At 40.4% G+C, this 19513-nt stretch overlaps 1 protein-coding gene across 2 annotated transcripts; it reads left to right on the top strand.

Moving 5' to 3' along the window:
* The first annotated feature begins 953 nt into the window (after positions 1-953).
* On the top strand, positions 954-19020 carry LOC126237001 (uncharacterized). Of its 2 annotated transcripts, none has more exons than XM_049946737.1 (3): positions 954-1328; positions 1423-1520; positions 18496-19020. In XM_049946737.1, exons 1-3 carry the CDS (start codon positions 1097-1099, stop codon positions 19015-19017), a joined length of 852 nt encoding a protein of 283 aa, XP_049802694.1. In that variant the 5' UTR covers positions 954-1096; the 3' UTR covers positions 19018-19020. The 2 variants fall into 2 exon arrangements, with proteins under 2 accessions (XP_049802694.1, XP_049802686.1); XM_049946729.1 differs by having other exon boundaries at positions 1420-1520.
* The last annotated feature ends 493 nt before the right edge of the window (positions 19021-19513 follow it).

Genomic DNA, 19513 nt, shown 5'->3' with positions numbered 1-19513 from the left:
AGGGGCTGCACAGGGTAGAGTAGCGTGGAGAGCTGCGTCAAACCAGTCTTCAGACTGCAGGTCACAAATACAACAACAAAATGTTAAAAAAATTGTTAAGCACAACCTGTTTATCTCCACTTTTTAACAGTGTTCCGCATATGTGTTTCAGTCCGGAAGACAAAGCAATTTCACAGCTTTTACAGCACATACAATCGAAAAGACGATATAGGCACGAGTGCCGAGGCAGAGAAAGCGACTGTTCAACATGAATTGAAACAAGAACTATGTCGGATAAAAATTTACAGCAGTGATTAGTGAAAAGAATGACAATTTTAAATGTTGTAGCGTGGCTCAGAGTTCCACTCACGCTACAACAAACAGTAGCCCATACATAAGTAAAGCTTATTCTATTGTATTACAAAACCCATTGGATGTGCTATCCGGAGGGCGTCCAGTTCCTGAGCGTGCGTTTATTTGCGCTAGGTTTGAAATTCGACGAACAAAGCAGAAAAGAGAGATCTTGACCGCCAGTTTTTGGCGAAGGCTGAATTTTTCAACTGTAGCCAACTTCCGAATATTTCATGGAGCACCTGTTAACCTGCAAATAAACAGATATAATCCCTCTTCCTTTCAAACGAAGACATCATTCCCACTAGGTTTTTGGGTTTAAATTAAGTACTTTATTATACACCACTGACCAGTTGCGAATTTTAACTGATTTCTCAACTGCACCTAGCAGCACACGATACACAAAAATTGAATGTTACATAAAAATCACTACGACCGAACTAAGTGTAGCTTTTTATCAAAAACATAGCGTAAACGGACCTCGTGCTAGCAGCTGTTTAGACGCAGAGCGCGACGTTGCGCTGCATATGAAGTGCGTCGCTTTAAAGCTGTGCGGGATCGATTCGCGCGGCTGTCGCGAGAGGAGTTTGCCTCGCGCAGTCGATGCCTCGCTGCCGCATGAGGCACCTCGAACTCTGCCGCGCTCGAGCTTGTGACGTGTACAGTCCAATCGATTTCAATTTTGAATTTCGCTTTCAATGTACTGCTGCTGGCAGTGATCGCTTACTCGCTAGAGGAGTGGTGTGCAATTTCTTTCACACAAAGAATGGACCACGCTAAGTGTATAGCTCTGATAAAGCTTTATAAATCCAAGGAGCCGTTATGGAATGTTAGAAACCCTTACTATCGTGTGAAATCTGTACGTGAACAGGCGTGGAAGGAGATCAGCGACGAAATGAAGATGCCTTTACACTTGTTAAAAAGGAAGATGACAATTTTACTGGCGTCATACAGAAGTGAAAGGTATAGAATGAAGAAATCTCGCAACTCTGGTTCTGGTAAGTTCTCATTGTTTACATAACTGTACAGTGTCTATTTGTCTTTTTCTGTATTTTACTAATACGTTAATAATTTATTGTTTGCTTACAGCAGCAGTTAATGCTTATGAATCTAAGTGGTTTGCATTCAAAGAATTCAACTTTATGGCTGCTAATTCAACGACCAATGATACTGCTGATTCTTTACCTGATGTACGTATTTCCTATCGCATTATTTATCTTCTTTGAATAATTATACTTACAAAATGAGCGAGTAAGACTGTTCGCAGAAAATCGTGTTTTCAGGCAAGGGGTATTTTCGTTGTTACTATGCTGTCTTCAGTATAAAAATATTTTAATTACTTGCGTTAAAGTCCAACGCGTTTCGGAGTTATCGCCCCATTATCAAGAACTACACTGGCGTTCTTTGAGCATTACATCTTGCTCAGTTTATAATTAACAATTCTGCTTCGATCAACTTTCACATTTGCACTTACTTCTCAAATGGTTTAACATATTTGTGAGAGTTATGTGGAAGTTTCAATCTACACAGAAGACAAACATTTTGTGGCCAAATGAAACTGATAAACTGAAGCAGATGTAAAACCCAACAAGTGTCAGCATAGACCTCGATAATGGAGTTGTAACTCCGAAAAGTGTTGGGCTTAACTGGAAAAGCAAAATGTCTGCCCAGGATCGTAGCTACACTGAGGCAGGCATGGCGCAAGTACCTATAGTGGACGGCTTCCTTCCTTTTCTCCACTTTTGTTCTCCTTTCCTGTCCTCTTTCACACTTCTCATACAGCGCTTTTCATCACAGCCAGTCCAGCCCCTATCCACACACCATCATCATCACCATCACTGTTTCCACTCTCCTCCCTCTTCGCTCAAAAAGTGAAGGAGATAGGAAAAAAATTTAAAAAAGATTTTGAAAAAAGTGTTGAAATATCTTGTGAAATTAATTGTCTAAAAGTGAAAAATAAAATAAATTATAGCAAATGACATATGTCAAATGTTTCTCTAATGCATTTTGTTTCCTACTTTTAGACACTTCCTTTCACAAAACAATTGACTTTGCTTTCAGGCTTTTTTTAATTTTTTAGTTTTGTTCAGAAATAATGAAATATATATATGTAAATGTCGACAGATATTCTACTACTATCAAAATTATACACATAATTTTTGCTGTAATTTGACATTTATTTTGTTTTTTAAACACAAAAGAAAGTGTTCCACAATTTCTACATCAGTGTAACTTTTGATGTTAAAAATAGCTAGGAATTGAAAAGATGAGCTCTTCTGTCAACTGCTCCCTTCTTTTAGTCATTGTACCATAACTTTCTTTTCTCCCCATTTCGAATAAATACTTTTAATTAGTTACATGATGTAACCATTTAATCTTCAGCATTATTCTATAGCACTATGTTACAACAGCTTCTATTTTTTTCTCATCGTCCACGTTTCACTTCGGTACAAGTCTACACTCCATACAGAAACCTTCAAAAAAGACTTCCTAATTCTTAAATTTACATTCGATGCTTTTTTCAGTTGTGCTTCCCTTGTCAATCTACGACGTGCATTCAAGTTCTAAGGCCTCTGATTTTTTTTCTGGAAAGAGATAGAAACATGCGCATTGTTTTAAAATGAGGCCGCGTTCATCGTCGATACGTCCCAGACATGGCAGCACCGTATGGGAGATGGAATTTTACCGCCAGCGGCGAGAATGAGAACTGTTTTAAATACTTAAAATGGCGACGTTTTCCTTACTTGAACAGTGTGCAATCATTCGTTTTCTGAATTTGCGTGGTGTGAAACCAATTGAAATTCATTGACAGTTGAAGGAGACATGTGGTGATGGAGTTATGGATGTGTCGAAAGTGCGTTCGTGGGTGCGACAGTTTAATGAAGGCAGAACATCGTGTGACAACAAACTGAAACAACCTCGGGCTCGCACAAGCCGGTCTGACGACATGATCGAGAAAGTGGAGAGAATTGTTTTGGGGGATCGCCGAATGACTGTTGAACAGATCGCCTCCAGAGTTGGCATTTCTGTGGGTTCTGTGCACACAATCCTGCATGACGACCTGAAAATGCGAAAAGTGTCATCCAGGTGGGTGCCACGAATGCTGACGGACGACCACATGGCTGCCCGTGTGGCATGTTGCCAAGCAATGTTGACGCGCAATGACAGCATGAATGAGACTTTCTTTTCGTCAGTTGTGACAATGGATGAGACGTGGATGCCATTTTTCAATCCAGAAACAAGGCGCCAGTCAGCTCAATGGAAGCACACAGATCCACCGCCAGCAAAAAAATTTCGGGTAACCGCCAGTGCTGAAAAAATGACGGTGTCCATGTTCTGGGACAGCGAGGGCGTAATCCTTATCCATTGCGTTCCAAAGGGCACTACGGTAACAGGTGCATCCTACGAAAATGTTTTGAAGAACAAATTCCTTCCTGCACTGCAACAAAAACGCCCGGGAAGGGCTGCGCGTGTGCTGTTTCACCAAGACAACGCACCCGCACATCGAGCTAACGTTACGCAACATTTTCTTCGTGATAACAACTTTGAAGTGATTCCTCATGCTCCCTACTCACCTGACCTGGCTCCTAGTGACTTTTGGCTTTTTCCAACAATGAAAGACACTCTCCGTGGCCGCATATTCACCAGCCGTGCTGCTATTGCCTCAGCGATTTTCCAGTGGTCAAAACAGACTCCTAAAGAAGCCTTAGCCGCTGCCATGGAATCATGGCGTCAGCGTTGTGAAAAACGTGTACGTCTGCAGGGCGATTACGTCGAGAAGTAACGCCAGTTTCATCGATTTCGGGTGAGTAGTTAATTAGAAAAAAATCGGAGGCCTTAGAACTTGAACGCATCTCGTACTTTTTATATTCTCTCTACTAAGGGCCATCATTTATTTTGCAGACCAGATAGCAAAACTCATCTACATCTACATCAGTAATCTGCAGTACACATTTAAGTGCCTGGCAGAGCACTCATCGAACCATTTTCGCAATAATTCTCTATTATTCCACTCTCGAACAGCGCGCGAAAAAAACGAACACTTACATATTTCCATGCGGGCTCTGATTTTCCTTATTTTATTATGATCATCATTTCTCCCTATGTAGGTCGGTGTCAAAAAAATTTTTTTGCATTCGGAGGAGGAAGTTGGTTATTGAAATTCTGTGAGAAGATCCTGACGCAACGGAAAACGCCTTTGTTTTAATGATGTCCACCGCAAATCCTGTATCATGTCTGTCTGCCCTATTTCTCGATAATATTAAACTTAGTGCTCTTCTCTTAATTTTCTCGATGTACTCTGTTAATCCTATCTGATAAGGATCCCACTCAGCACAGCAGTACTCCAAAAGAGGTCCAACGAGCGTAGTGTAGGTTGTCTCCTTAGTAGATCTGCTGCATCTTCTAAGTTTTCTGCCAATGAATCGCAGTCTTTGGTTCGCTTTCCCCTCAATATTTTCTATTTGTGCTTTCCAATTTAAGTTGTGCATAATTGTAACTTCTAGGTATTTAGTTGAATTTACGGCCTTTAGATTTCATTGATTCATCGTGTAACCGAAGTTTAACGGATTTATTTTAGCACTCGTGTGGATGACCGCACACTTTTCATTATTTGGGGTCAATTGCCGATTTCTACATCATACAGATATCTTTTCTACATCGTTTTGCAATTTGTTTTGCTCTTCTGATGACTTTACTAGGCGATAAATAACAGCATCATTTGCAAATAACCTAAGATGGGGTACTGAGATTGTTCCCTAAATCGTTTATATAGATAAGGAACAGCAGAGGGCCTATAATACTACGTGAGGGAACGCCAGAAATCACTTCTGTTTTACTCTATTATTTTACTTGATGACTTTCTGGCAGTTACTACGAAATATGACCTCTGTGACAGGAAATCACGAATGCAGTGGCATAACTGAGTCGATATTCTATAAGCAAGCAATTCGATTACAAGCCACTTGTGAGGTAGAGTGTCGAAAGCCTTCCGCAAATCTAGAAATACGAATCAATTTGAAATTCCTTGTCAATAGCACTCAACACATCATGTGAGTAAAGAGCTAGTTGTGTTTCACGAGAACGATGTTTTCTGAATCCATATTGACTGTATATCAACAGACCGTGCTCTTTGAGGTAATTCTTAAAGTACTAATACAAAAATCCTGCTGCATATCGACGTTAGTGATACGGGTCTGTAATTTAGTTCATTTCTCCTACTGTCTTTCTTGAATATTTGAGTGACCTGTGCAACTTTGCAGTCTTTCAGTACGGACCTTTCGTGGAGCGAGTGGTTGTATATGATCTTTAATTATGGGGCTATTGCATCAGCATACTCTCAAGGGAATCTAACTGGTGTGCAGTCTGGACTGGAAGACGTTCTTCTATTAAGTGATTTAAGTTGCTTCACTACTCCGAAGATCCTTACTTCTAAGTTACTCATGATGGCAGCTGTTCTTGATTCTATTTCTGGAATATTTACCCCGTCTTCTTTTGTGAGGTAATTTCGGAAGGCTGTGTTTAGTAACTCTGCTTTAGCAGAGTTGTCATTGACAGTATTTCCATTGTTATCGCTTAGAGAAGGCATTGATCGTGTCTTGCCTGTAGAATACTTTGCATATGACCAGAATCTCTGGATTTTCTGCCAGGTTTCGACGTAAAGTTTCGTTGTGGAAACTATTATGTGCATCTCGCATTGAAGTCTGCGCTCAATGTAGAGCTTTTGTAAAAGGTCGCCAATCTTGGGGATATTACTTTCGTTTAAATTGGGCAAATTTGTTGCATTGTTTCTGCAATAGTGTTCTGACCCGTTTTATGTATCAAAGGGGATTAGTTCTGTCGTTTATTAATTTATTTGGTATAACTCTCTCAATTGCTATCGATACTATTTCTTTGAATTCAAGCCGCATTTGGTCTACACTGAGACTGTAGCCCGTTCTGTGTTTCCCCGATGTCCTCTCACCTAAAAAGCCGCTCAGTCCGCGCTAGCCAGACCATGCTACCCGTGTAACCACCTTATGCGTGTAATGGACTCTTGACCTATTTAACGGAACCCGAAATCCCTCCATCCTTTCGTGCAAGTCGCTAGATCTACCGCCTACACGGTTGCTGAACCGCCTGAGCCTCTGATTCAGACCTTCGACTTGGCCCTTACCAGCAGTCCGCAATCGGTCCTGTCGATAATGCTGCAGAAGCTGAACTCTGCCCTTATCTCGCAAGCAAGACTGGCAGCCTTTACTCAAAACCAGAGAGAATCTCTTTCGATCCAAAGCGACACACATCCTTGGTACCGACGTGAGCCACCACTCGCAGTTGGGTGCACCCCGTGCTCTTCACGGCATCTGGAAGGACCCGTTCCACGTCTGAAATGACTCCACCCGGTATGCACACAGAATGCACACTGGCTTTCTTCCCCTCCCGGGCAACCATGTTCCTATGGGCCCCCACGACGCGCCTACTACCGTTCTTAGTATCCCACTTGCTAATCCGATTCCCTCAGCATCACCTGATTTAATCCAACTACTTTCCATTGCCCATGTTCTACCTTTCATGTTGTTCATCTAATATCCTCCTTTCAAGACGCTGTACATTCCGCTCAACTGCTCTTCCAAGTCCTTTGCCGTCTTTTACAGAACTACAATGTCATCAACCAACCTCAATGTTTTTATTTCTCCTCCCTGTACTCCAATTCCTTTTTGAAATTTTTCTTTGGTTTCCTTACTGTTTACTCGATGTACAGATCGAATACCATTTGGGATAAGCTACAACCTGTCTCAACTGTGTATTTTCTTTCATGCCCTTCGAGTCTTACAACCGGTCTAACCGCCGGCCGGTTTCTGTAAAAGTTGCAAATAACCTGTAGCGCCCTGAATTTTATCCCTGCTATCTTCAAAATTTCAAAGAGTTTATTCCAGTCAACATTTTCAGGAGCTATCTGAAAGTCTGCAAAAATTCTATAAACATAGGTTCGCCTTTATGCAACTTGTCTTCCAAGATAGGGCCAGTACTGCCTCGTGTATTCCTACATTTCTCTGGAGTCCAATCTAATGTTCGCCTAGGTCATCTTCTACCAATTTTTTCATCCTTCTGTGAATAATTGGAGTCAGGTAATTGATACACAACATTATAGAATTTATAAAGGGAAACCAGCAGTGCGAATAATGGAAAACATGCCAATGTTTGGAACAGCATTTTATGTAAACAAAAATATTGTAGACAGTGTAACAGAAATTAGATCGAATTCATAAGGAATATCCATGTTAACAATAAAATGGAAGAATATAAGTTACACCCTTATAAACTATCATGCACCTATAAATGCTGACAACAGAAGAAATCTGGAGTAAGTAAATCAATTCTGGGATCTTTTAGAATCTGAAATTTCTATCATACCTAAAAAGAGTGTTAAAATCCTTCTGGTGACTTCAATGCACAAACTGGGAGGGAAAAGAAATTTACGACTATTATAGGTGAATATCCAGCACACTCAAGAACAAACCGAAATGGTGAAAGACTGATCAATATGTGTAAAATGTTCAGGTTAAAACTCATATCCACACATTTCCACAAACGAACAAGAAAAGCCAAAACTTGGAAACATCCAAATGAAAACCTAGGAGAATTTCAACTGGATCATGTAGCTATATTTAAAAAGTATATCACTGAAATTTTGAATGTTAAAATAGTTCGAAATGGGGAATTCCATTCAGATCATTATCTCTCTAAGATTAAAATAGAATTTCTCCCATCTAAAACAAAAAAGGCGACCAAGAAAGTGATCACATACAACACCACTACAGCTAATATCACAAAAGAAAACATAGAAAAATTTAGAGAAGAAATTGAGATAAGTAAAGAAGGTGATTGGCGTGAACTCCAGATGCAAATAACTCAAGCTGCAGAGAAAAATTTTGGATTGGCCAAGAATAAAATGAAGACATGGTGGAATGAGGAGTGTGAAGAAGCACAAGTACAAAGAGCTCAAAAATGGAGATGTTCGAAAAAAGAAGAAGACCTTGAACAATTCAGTCAACAAAGAAAAGAAACATCAAAAATAATCCAGAAAATCAAAAGAAACTTTGAACATTCTCAGCTTATTGAAATAGAAGAAAATTTCACCAAAAATAATACTAGAAATTTTTACCAAACTTTTAAACACATACTTAAAGGATATCAGGCACCAAGCATTTGTTTCAAAGATGAAAATGGCAAAATGAGAGTAAATAACAAAGAAAATTGTGAAATTTTAGCAAATTTTTTTGAAAATCTGTTAAATTGTCCAGTTCCAACAGATAAATTAGAATTTCCAGTGACACCTCAAAATCTAGACGAAGATTTCCCACCTACAGAGTTAGAAATTCATGAAGCCTTCAAAACATTCAAAAACAATAAAGCAAGTGGTGAAGACTCCATTACAGCAGAATTATTGAAGTGGTCAGAACCAAAAATCATAAAGAATCTACAGCTGCTTTTCGAGAACATTTGGAAAACTGAAAAGATTCCAGTTGAATGGAAAACAGCATTAATCCACCTGCTACCTAAAAAGGGAGACAAACAAAATGTCAATAATTAAAGAGGCATGTCACTTCTGCCAGTGGCATACAAAATATTATCAAAAATTCTCCTGAACATAGTGATAGATACTTTAGACAAACAATTGCAAGAATATCAGAGTGGTTTTCGAAAGGAAAGATCCTGTGCAGAACAAATTTTTAACTTAAAGTCAATAATTAGCCATACAATGTTAACCAGCAAACCAATAATAGTATCATTTTTTGGTTTCAAGAAAACATGTGATTGTATATACAGAGAAACAAATATGGTGTTAAATCAAAATTAGCAAATATAATTCATGAAACACTAACAGGTACAATATCTAATACTTTCAGAAAATCTGACAGAAGCATTTATTCAAATGAACCTTATGGAAAAAATAGCAAACAGATCTGGTCTCTAAATTTCAGCTGAAAAAACAAAATTCATGACAAATATAAAAAATGCGCCAAAATTCATAGAAACACAAATATGTGAAATAGAGTGAGTAAATAAATTTAAATATCTTGGAGAAACTATACAACAGAATGGACTAGAAAAATCTGCAGTAGATGTAAGAATTAACAAAATGTAAGGAGCATATGGTTTGACCAAAAATATTTACAACAAAAATGTATATCTAGAAAAACAAAACAAAAATACTACACCACAATGGTACGACCAGAATGTTTATATGGATCTGAATGCCTAACGATGAACTGTAAGATGGACAAACTAGAGGTAGTGGAAAGAAGGATTATTAGGAAAATATTGTGTGCAATAAAAACTGCAGATGGTTGGAAAATAAGAAATAATGAGGAGAGCTACAAAAATATAGAGAAAATATCTGAAGTAATGGCCGAACAAAGATTAACCTTTTCCGGGCTAACAAAACAAATACTCCTATAGTTCTGGAAGAAGAAATTGACAATAGCATGGATTACAGAAGTAAGGAAAGATCTAGAAAGAAACAACATCAAAGTATCATAAATAGCAGAAGGAAACCGTTTTAATAATAAAATACTAAATTTGGAGGGCTTTCAAAGCAGAAGAAATAAAAAATCGGGAACAATATGGACAAAAGAAAGGAAGAGACTGCATGGGGAGAAAATGAGGGAATACTGGAAAAATTGAAAACAATGACTAAGGAAGAAGAGGAACTGAAGTTGTTAACGTGATCCTAGTTGGTCAATGCGATTGTAAAAAGAATAAAACGTAGTACATTTGTTAGAGAATCAAAAGGGTAATGCACAAATGGGCTATCAAACTGAGCAGTGTCATGTCTAGTTTTGTAAAAAAAAATATTTGCTTTAAAGTAATCACAGTAATCAAGAAAAACTTAATTTGTGATTTGGGAGAAATTTGAAATATTTCACAAATGACTGCTGCTAGGTCTGTAAATCAGGTACAGAAAAGCTCATCTTTTCAAAGCCTAGCTGTTTTGCGCATACAAACTTACACTGAAGTAGAAATTGTGGAATACTTTAACTTGTGTTTAAAAATTAAATGCCAAATTACAGCATAAATTGGAACTTCTCTGCTTTTTCCTTATCTATACACCTTTAATAATAACAGAATATAGGTTGATATTTATATATATATTTCATGATTTCCGAGTAAAACCAGACAATTAAAAAAATTAAAGAAAGGTCAAATGTCTTGTGAAATAATTTGTCTAGAAGTAAAATAATTCATTTGCTATACATGATTTGGTGCATGATTCAAAGGTGTCTGGTGCATCTCCAGACATGTCTTCGGCCTGGAATGTCATACATTGGAGTAGAGCTATCTTCAGTGATGAGTCTCGCTTCGAACTTTTTCATACTTAATTTACATACCTAGCATCAGCTGACGTGAAATATTTCAGATTTTTCTCCAATCACTAATTAAGTTTTTCTTAAGTATCGTAATTACTTTAAAACAAATCATTTTTCTGTTACAGAACTACACCTCACACTGGGGAATTTGATGTGCCATTTGCCCACTAGCCTCTCTTCGTTTGTCTATGAAACTTCGGACAAAAGTCCATTGGGTAGATTCTAGGGTGTCTTGTTTTTCTGTACTCAAACATTTGGCAAGAATAACTTAATTTATTTTTAAGACGTTGCTAAAACAAAATTTTCTCTGGCATATCAATAAACAGCCATTCGTCCATACGTCATTGTACACAACTGCATGGTATCCAAGGTAAATTTTCATTAGGCATAATACCAGCTTTTAAAATGAAAACCTGTATGTGACTAACAACTACACTACCTTCAGAATAAAAATATTAATAACTAATTAATTACAACACTGAATTATATTACAAAAAGACTAATATCATCTAATACAGTGTTGTAAGTTAAAACATAAACAAAGAGTTAATTTGAAAGAAAGAAATACATTAAGTATAAATATCCATGTTAAAATAGAGACTTCCAGTGACATGTAAATGATTAGTGGCCTAAATTTTTGGTTTACTTAATAATTTTTCCACAAGTTTATTCTCGTTTTCTCATTTATTTATTTCTTCTACAGCTGGAAAACAGTCTGTTATTCAGAGAAATCAGTATTTCGTGCTCTTTCATTTTCTGTTGAAAGTATCGATAAACCAGATAACAATTTCTTCCTCATTGTAAAGCATAACTAGCTCATTAATTACTTTTAACTTGAGCAAAGAACACCCAGCTTATGCATCGGTCGCAGATACACTTAGATACTTCTGCACCGCTGTGCATACGCCAGTAGAACTTTGTAAGAGTGAGGTATGTCTTATAGGTATTATCAGCTCTGCTAAATCTTGTACTCTACACAGTTTCGATATTTGTTCTGTCAATGAAGTTCATATAAATTGTGATAGAAACAGGATGAGGAACGTCATCAGAAAAACGTCATTGGTTATAGTCCGGGCAGCAAGTACACATAACAGAGCACACCTTGCAGCACCCAAAGAACACGACTGGAACGGTTGTCGAAATACTCGTATTGTGCATGAAGTGGAAACATAACTCGGCTGTATACCCGGAAACATACTATTAATCAGCCAAGCCAAGGAAACCTGAGAAATCACTTTCTTGTCTCTGTCAGCCTCTCGTGCTATCAAAGCGCATTCAAGTGTTTAACCGTTATTGTTTACTTGCAAGGGTACCTACACTCGGCTACCTCTTTTTGACAGACGTTGGAAAGATTCATCAAACAGTTTGTCGAATGATTCTTTGATGCTAGCTATTTCTGACGGTGCCGTTCCTAAGAGGCCAAGTGCAGCTGCAAAGTTCATACAATCGGACTGTTAAGCCTTACATTCCGAACGGATTTCTTTTCTAGCGCTTTGCTTTGAGTGTTTAAAACATCTGAGCTATGGGTTAAAGTTTTCTTTTTAAGACTTATTGCTACCATTCGTCCATTGTATTTCCTACTAACAAGAAGTGTTTTTCATAACTTGAGAACGTCAATAAGTGCTTAAAGGGAATAATATAGCCCAGCCCAACTCGTCGAATGGGTAGAGTTACTTCAGATTACCTTGGAAATACGAACGAGTTTTTAAATGCTATCGCAACAGTATTCTGCGGCGAAATAATTTGTAGATGTTCTCAACTACAATGCTCAATACATTTAGGGGAACACGTGTATCAACGTCTGGTGTGCTAAACATATTCTTGATACAGCCGGTACCCGTGCTCATATAGCAACAACTAAAGTGATTCGCCATCTATCGGCTGTGTTATGCATTGCAGTACCAGGTGAACCCGCAGAACGAAGTGAGTTCCTGTGACATAGTGTTCGCTAGTGAGGTACACGAACGGCAGATCCCGTGACGAAACTCTCCGCTCTTCGTTGGATCTTCTCTATCTCCTCTATCAGTCCTACCTGATAGGAATCCCAGACAGATGAACAATACTCAAGAATCGGGCGAACAAGGGCCTTATAAGCTAGTTCTTTCGTGGATGAGTTACATTTCCTTAAGATTCTGTCGATGAATCTGAGCCTTGTGTCTGCTTTTCCCACTATCTGTTTTATATGGTCATTCCACTTAAGGTCGCTCTGGATAGTTACACCTAGATATTTTACGACAGACGCTGTCTCCAGCTGTTTGTCATCAATAGTGTAGCTGTACAGTAGTGGATTTCTTTTCCTACGTATGCGCAATATGTTTCGCTTATTTACGTTCAGGGTCAACTCCCAGAGTCTGCACCATTCATCAATTCTCTGCAGGTCGTTCTGCAAATTCTTACTATCTTCTGGCATTGCTACTTTGGTATAGACAACTGCATCATCTGCGAATAGCCTTAAAGAGAATCCGGCGCTTTCTACTATATTATTTATACATATTGTGTACAGAAACGGTCCTATCACACTTCCCTGTGTTACTCTGGATATTACCTTTACATCTGTCGATTTAGTCCCGGGGAAGAGCGACGTGTTGGGTTCAGTCTGCAAGAAAGTCTTGAATCCAATCGCGGGTCTGCTCCTATACTCCGTAAGCTCGTATTTTTTTCATTAAACGGCAATGCTGGACGGTGTCAAATGCCTTACTGAAATCAAGGAACACGGCATCAACCTGACCGCCGTTGTCCACTGCGCTGTGGGTCTAATAGAGGAACAGAGCCAGCTGAGTTTCGCAGGATCTCTGTTTGCGGAATCCATGTTGATTTTTATAGAGGAGCTGTTCATTTTCCAATAACTTCATAATTCTTGAGCATGAAACATGTTCCATAATTCTACAACAGATTGACGTCAACGATATAGGTCTATAATTGTGCTGATCTGTCTTACGGCCTTTCTTAAAAACGGGAATGACCTGCGCTTTTTTCCAGTCGATAGGTACCTTTCGTTGCTCAAGCGATCTACTATAAATTACTGCTAGAAGGGGAGCAAGTTCTTTCGCTTGATCTTTATAGAATCTTACAGGCATCTCATCTGGTCCTGAAGCCTTTACACTACCAAGCGATTGTAGCTGCTTTTCAATTCCGCGATGGGCTATCTCAGTATCTGCCATTTAGATATTCGTACGACGATTGAAAGGAGGGACAGTGTTACGATCTTGCACTGTGTGACAACCTCGGAAGACCGAATTCAGTATTTCAGCATTCTCTGTGTTATCTTCCGTTTCGGTGTCGGTGTGGTCGCTGAGAGAATGAGTAGATGATTTTGACTCATTTACTGATTTTACATACGACCAAAATCTCTTAGGGTTTTTACTCAGGTCAGTTTATAAGGTCTTACTTTCACAATCATTGAACGCTTCTCTCATTGCTCTCCTTACGCTCATTTTCGCTTCGTTTAGCTTTTGTTGTCAGCTAGGTTTTTACTTCTCTTCAATCTGAGATGAATGCTCTTTGCTTACGTAGCGCTTTTCTAACACGGCTATTAAACCATGGTGGATCTTTCCCATCCTTTAAAATCTTACTCGGATCGTACTTGTCTAGAGCATATTGGACGATGCATTTAATTTTTTTCCATTTGTTCTCCACATCTTCGTCCTCGAATATTTGATGCTGACTGCTGAGATATTCTGAAACTTGTATCCTGTCACCATTCCTGAGCAAATATATCTTCCTACCTTTCTTAACATTCCTTATAGGATCCGTCGTCATAGATGCTGTCACAGACTTATGATCACTGATACCTTCCTCTATGGTAACTGATTCGATGAGTTCAGGTCTGATTGTTGCCAGGACGTCTAAAACGTTACCCTCACGAGTTGGTTCTCTAACTATCTGCTCAAGGTAATTTGCGGACGAGACATCCAGAACAATGCCACACGATTCCCTGTCTCTGGCACCAGTTTTGATGGCATAACACTCCCAATGTATACCTGGCAAGTTGAAGCCGCTCCCTATAACAACAGCCTGATCAGGAAAGTTAGTAACGATATTCTTCAAGCTCTGTCTGAAGCGCTCTACAACTACAGATCCTGACCCACGTGGTCTATAAAAGCATCCAATCACCATTTTTGACCGCTCTTTGATACTCAATTTCACTCAGATTAATTCACATTCGGAATCCGTGATAGCCTCGCTAGATTTTATAATTGTAGTCGTTCCATTACACAGCTGATAGCTGTCCATATTAGCAACAGCGAATTCATTTCATATATTCTGTTTGATGTCCTCCGTCATGGTGGAACGATTAACTGTGAAGTGAACTATGCTACCTTCAGGAAATGGAAGAAACGACTTCAGCGTGTTCGTCGCCACGAAAATGCAAACAAACTTCTCGTTCTCCACGGCAGCGCAAGGCTTCATACAAGCTGGTGCTGCAGCAAGAATCACTGGGGAACACCACGCTGACATACTCTGGGCCGAGACATTATGATCGCTGCCCACCGCGAGATTGACAGCCTTCTTGTGGTGTTGCAGGGACGTGACACAGTAAGGAAAGTATATAAACGGATCAGAGACGAATTGGGAATCATTCTAGCGACGATACGGGCCGCAAATCAGGAAATACACCGACATAAGCGACTTTGACAAAAGACAAGTGTTATGTCCTGACACCTGGAAACGAGCATTTGGGAAACGGGGCAACGGTGTAGGTGTTCGCGCGCTACTGTCGTGAGCATCTATGGGAAGTGCTTGGATATGGTGATACCACGAGTAGGCGTCAAGGTGCTGGACGCCATGCCTCATCACGGAGCGCGGAGGCCAGAGGCTTTTCCGTTCTGTAAAACAGGATAGGCGTCGATCTGTGGCAGTGCTGACGACAGAGTGCAATGCAGGTACAGATAGGCGCAAGTGTGCTGGAGCACACCGTTCATCACACGTTGTTCAACTGAGCCTCCCTATTGGGCCGACAACATCGTCAATGACGTTTGCAGTGGGCCAGGTATCATGGAAACTGGACTGTGGAGCCATGGAAACGTGTCGCCTGATCGTATGAAACACATTTCTTCTTGGATTAGGTCGATGGCTTTGTCTGGATACGAAGTCATCCAGGCGATGTGCTCTTTGAAACGTGCACCGCACCCCGGACGTAAGTCATTGGGAACAGTATTATTATTCTATGTGTTTGTGGGGGGGAGCATTCATCTGGGCTTCCATGGGATCTGAAATAGTAAACAGAGGTACCAAGATAGCTGTGGACCACATGAACTTTACTGCAGACCACCTGAATCATTCATGTTTGATGTCTGCTTTGACAGCGATTGCAATTCCGGCAGCATAACTGTCCGTGACAGGAGGCCAGAATCGTGCGACAGTGGCCTGAGATGCATGATAGTGAATTCAGCAAATTCGCAGGATCTGAACCCGATGGAATACTTCTATGGCACTATCGGGCACCTGTTCCAACACCACAATCCACTGGATGGTAATTTATTGGAATTGCATGGCCAGTTCATGGACTTCTGGTTTCACATTCCTCTAGAAACCTACCAAGGACTTGTCGAATGCATATAATGTAAAATCGCCACAATATTGCATTCCAAAGGTGGACCAACATGCTGTTAAGTATATGCTCATACTATGTTGGCTCATCAGTGTAGTATTCATATGTTCATGACCTTCGTTTGACATTATGGGCTTCGAGGAGACGTAGTACCAACATACCGACGTAACCGTTCTTATTAAGTCTTGCCAACTTCATGAAACACCAACTATTTTCCATCGAGATGCTACTCATAAAGCGATCGCTAGGACAAACACATTCACACGCATCACCCCTGTGCAACTGTTGTCTTTACACTCTCGGGCAGACTCTTTAAACATCTTTAATTTCATCTTATGTAAATGGAATGGGACTGCAGTTGGTCTAAGACTTGAAGAAAACAGATATCACCAGCCGTAATTTTATTTAGCTACCAGTTTTGGTGCCTCATTGTGACCATCTTCAGGCCACTATACGCGAAACTAGGTAAGTATCCAGTCGTTTGTCTCATTTGTAGGTACCCTGTATCCAGCTGGTTTCTGGTCGTCTAAGCAAAGCAGTTGGATATAGTGGTCCCTATAATAAGACAAACAACTGGGTGACCTACCTGGTTTCGTGTATAGGGACATGCCCATGAGGCACTGAAACTGGTAACGAAGTAAAATTACAGCTGTTGGTGAAATGAAATGAGCGTACGGCATTGTGGGCCGGGAGTCCCCCATTCGGTGAAGTTCGGCCGCCGAGGGCAAGTACTTATTGCATTCGACGCCACATTGGGCGACTTGCACGTCGGAGATGGGGATAAAATGATGATGAGGACAACACAACACCCAGTCCCTGAACGGAGAAAAATCTCCTGCCCTAGCCGGGAATCGAACCCAGGCCCCTTGGCGTGGCATTCCGCTGCGCTGACCATGAACCTAACGGAGCGGACACAGGTCTTGGTATTTACTTTCTTCAAGACACTTTAAAGTTTATGTAAGCTGTCTGAATAGCAAATATGAAACGATTAAAATATCATCTATCTGAATGTCCTTCGGTTATCTGTGTGTACGTATTTGATGCGCATGGCGATCACATAATGCACCGTAGAGAGCTTGTATTGGACATGGTACAGTACAGTCAATGGTGTAACTGTTTGTCTTCTAATTTTTTTCATATAACCATTATTTTGAAAAGCACGTGAGCTGTTGTTTCACCCCATGGACTGTATGTTTGGCGAAACTTAACATATATGCGTATTGTTTAACATTTATATGAAGGAAGCCACGATGTAACCAGAAGATTACGTGGCACTTTCACTTCATAACAAGTTAACGAGTATTTCCACTATTCGTTACTCCCCACCCCTTGCAGTAAACTAAAAGAAGTTTATTAACTGCCAATTACCATGCTGTGTTGTTATGATCTCTTATCAATTCTTACGTTACATGTTTTTATTCACCAGTTGAACCATTTTAAAAAACCCTTCTACTTGAATTTCCTTCAATGACTGCCCAGTGTATGCGTTTGACACGGATGTCGGTCATGCCGCGCGTGGCGGCGAACTTATACTGTACGTGAATCTTTCAGTAAAATCCATATCGAAATGGTTTTTCTACGTAGTTTTTTCATCGAAATATCATTGTAAAAAACACGAAGAGCTTCTCTGTCATCACATAGACTATCAGGCGATAGTGCCACCTGTACATAAAGTTTAACCTTTCCCTTTTGAATACACCGCAAAACCACGAAATTTTGCAGTAATTTTATTTTAGAACAAATTAGTAGATTTGACCCTTTACTAACTCATCCCCCCCCCTCCCCACATTATTATAAAAGTTGTGTTTATTGCCACTTACATTGATATGTTATTGTGATGTGTTATGTGTATCGGATGTCATTATTGTTTTTTAATCAGCTGCTGTACTAGTTATGTAGCAAAGTGCATGCACTCTGAAAGCTAGTAAAAATAAAAACATCTTCTAAAGGTTCCCATGAGGCATGCTTTACCGAGAGTTCTCATGTACTCCAGCTTCTCCAGATTAGCGGTCTCATTTCTCGTCCCTCCCTATCAGCACCGCCTCAGAAAAAATACTGGCCTGCGTCTGAGAGAGAAAACTATAAAATGCTGAAAATGCTTGTGATTATGTTTATAACATATTTTGCTTTCTGACCATAGCATCTATAGCAATCATAAGTCGAACTCGTTCCAGCTCCTTGTGCAGTCGCCAGCCTGTCTTTTCCCTAGGCACAGAGCCTGTAATAAAATAAACACGTTTTACGTGTGGAAATTTTTTGTTACAGGAGTATGGAGCTTCACGTACCACTGACACCTCAAAGGTCGACAGTCAAGGCTCCTTAACAGATGTTGCCGCTGAAGAGACTAGAGCGCTGAGGTCCGCAGAAGCCTCGGTATCGCATCGGGGCAGGGACCTGCTCACAGAGCCCACGCCGGCCGCCGTCGGGACAGCTGAGCAGAACCGCACTTTGCTCCGGGAGGTGTTCGAGATCCTCAAACCCAACGCCACTGCGTCGACGGACGCCTATGTCACATTCGGTCAACATATCGCCAACGAGCTCAGAAAATACGATCCGACAACCTTAGCCCAAGTCAAGCACGCTATCAATACCGTTATTTACGAAGCCGACATGGAGAGGTACTCTAACGGACGTAGAAGAGCAGAAAGCACAGCGAGGAATCCAATGTTCGCTCCAACCACAGGCGTGTCGTCGACACCCAGTATGCACCGCGCGAAACAAGAGAATGAGGAAAACGAAGCTCTGGAAGGGGCATCTGTTCAAGACACACTTGTCTATATTTCGTGAAACATTGCCTAAAGTTTCAAAAAGATTTCGGGCTTGCAGCCGGTCGTCGTCAGCTTCCATCCACGATATTTCGACTGGACAACTGCCAGCCATCCTCAGGTGAGCCATCGAAGACTGACGAAGACGCCCTCCGTTCCTTAATATATAGCGTGCAGCGAGTATTCCGCGCATGCGTCAAAATCATATGGAGAGACTAACCACACCGCCCGCCAGCAGCGCCCTCGCTGGTGGAACTGCAGATCTCAGCTGTCTTCGGCGTTGTCAATTGCCGCGGCCATCGGAGTACTCTGACGTCTTCGTCTGGAGCAGATCTTAGAGATGACGGGGTTCCGCGCATTATCTAGCTGGTAGCCATTGTCACGGTTGATAAGATTGTCTGTCATGCGAATTTCCACTGATTCTTTTATGATGGAGTACCAAAAGGATGTTGCTGTGGCCAAAATTGTTGTCTTGTCATACTCCATTGAGTGTCCAGTGGAAATGCAGTGCTCAGTGC

This window comes from Schistocerca nitens, chromosome 1 (assembly GCF_023898315.1).
Source record: "Schistocerca nitens isolate TAMUIC-IGC-003100 chromosome 1, iqSchNite1.1, whole genome shotgun sequence".
In the NCBI taxonomy this organism is placed as follows: Eukaryota; Metazoa; Arthropoda; class Insecta; order Orthoptera; family Acrididae; genus Schistocerca; species Schistocerca nitens.
Note: the sequence above shows the minus strand (reverse complement) of the source record. Positions and strands in the feature narration are given on the sequence as shown.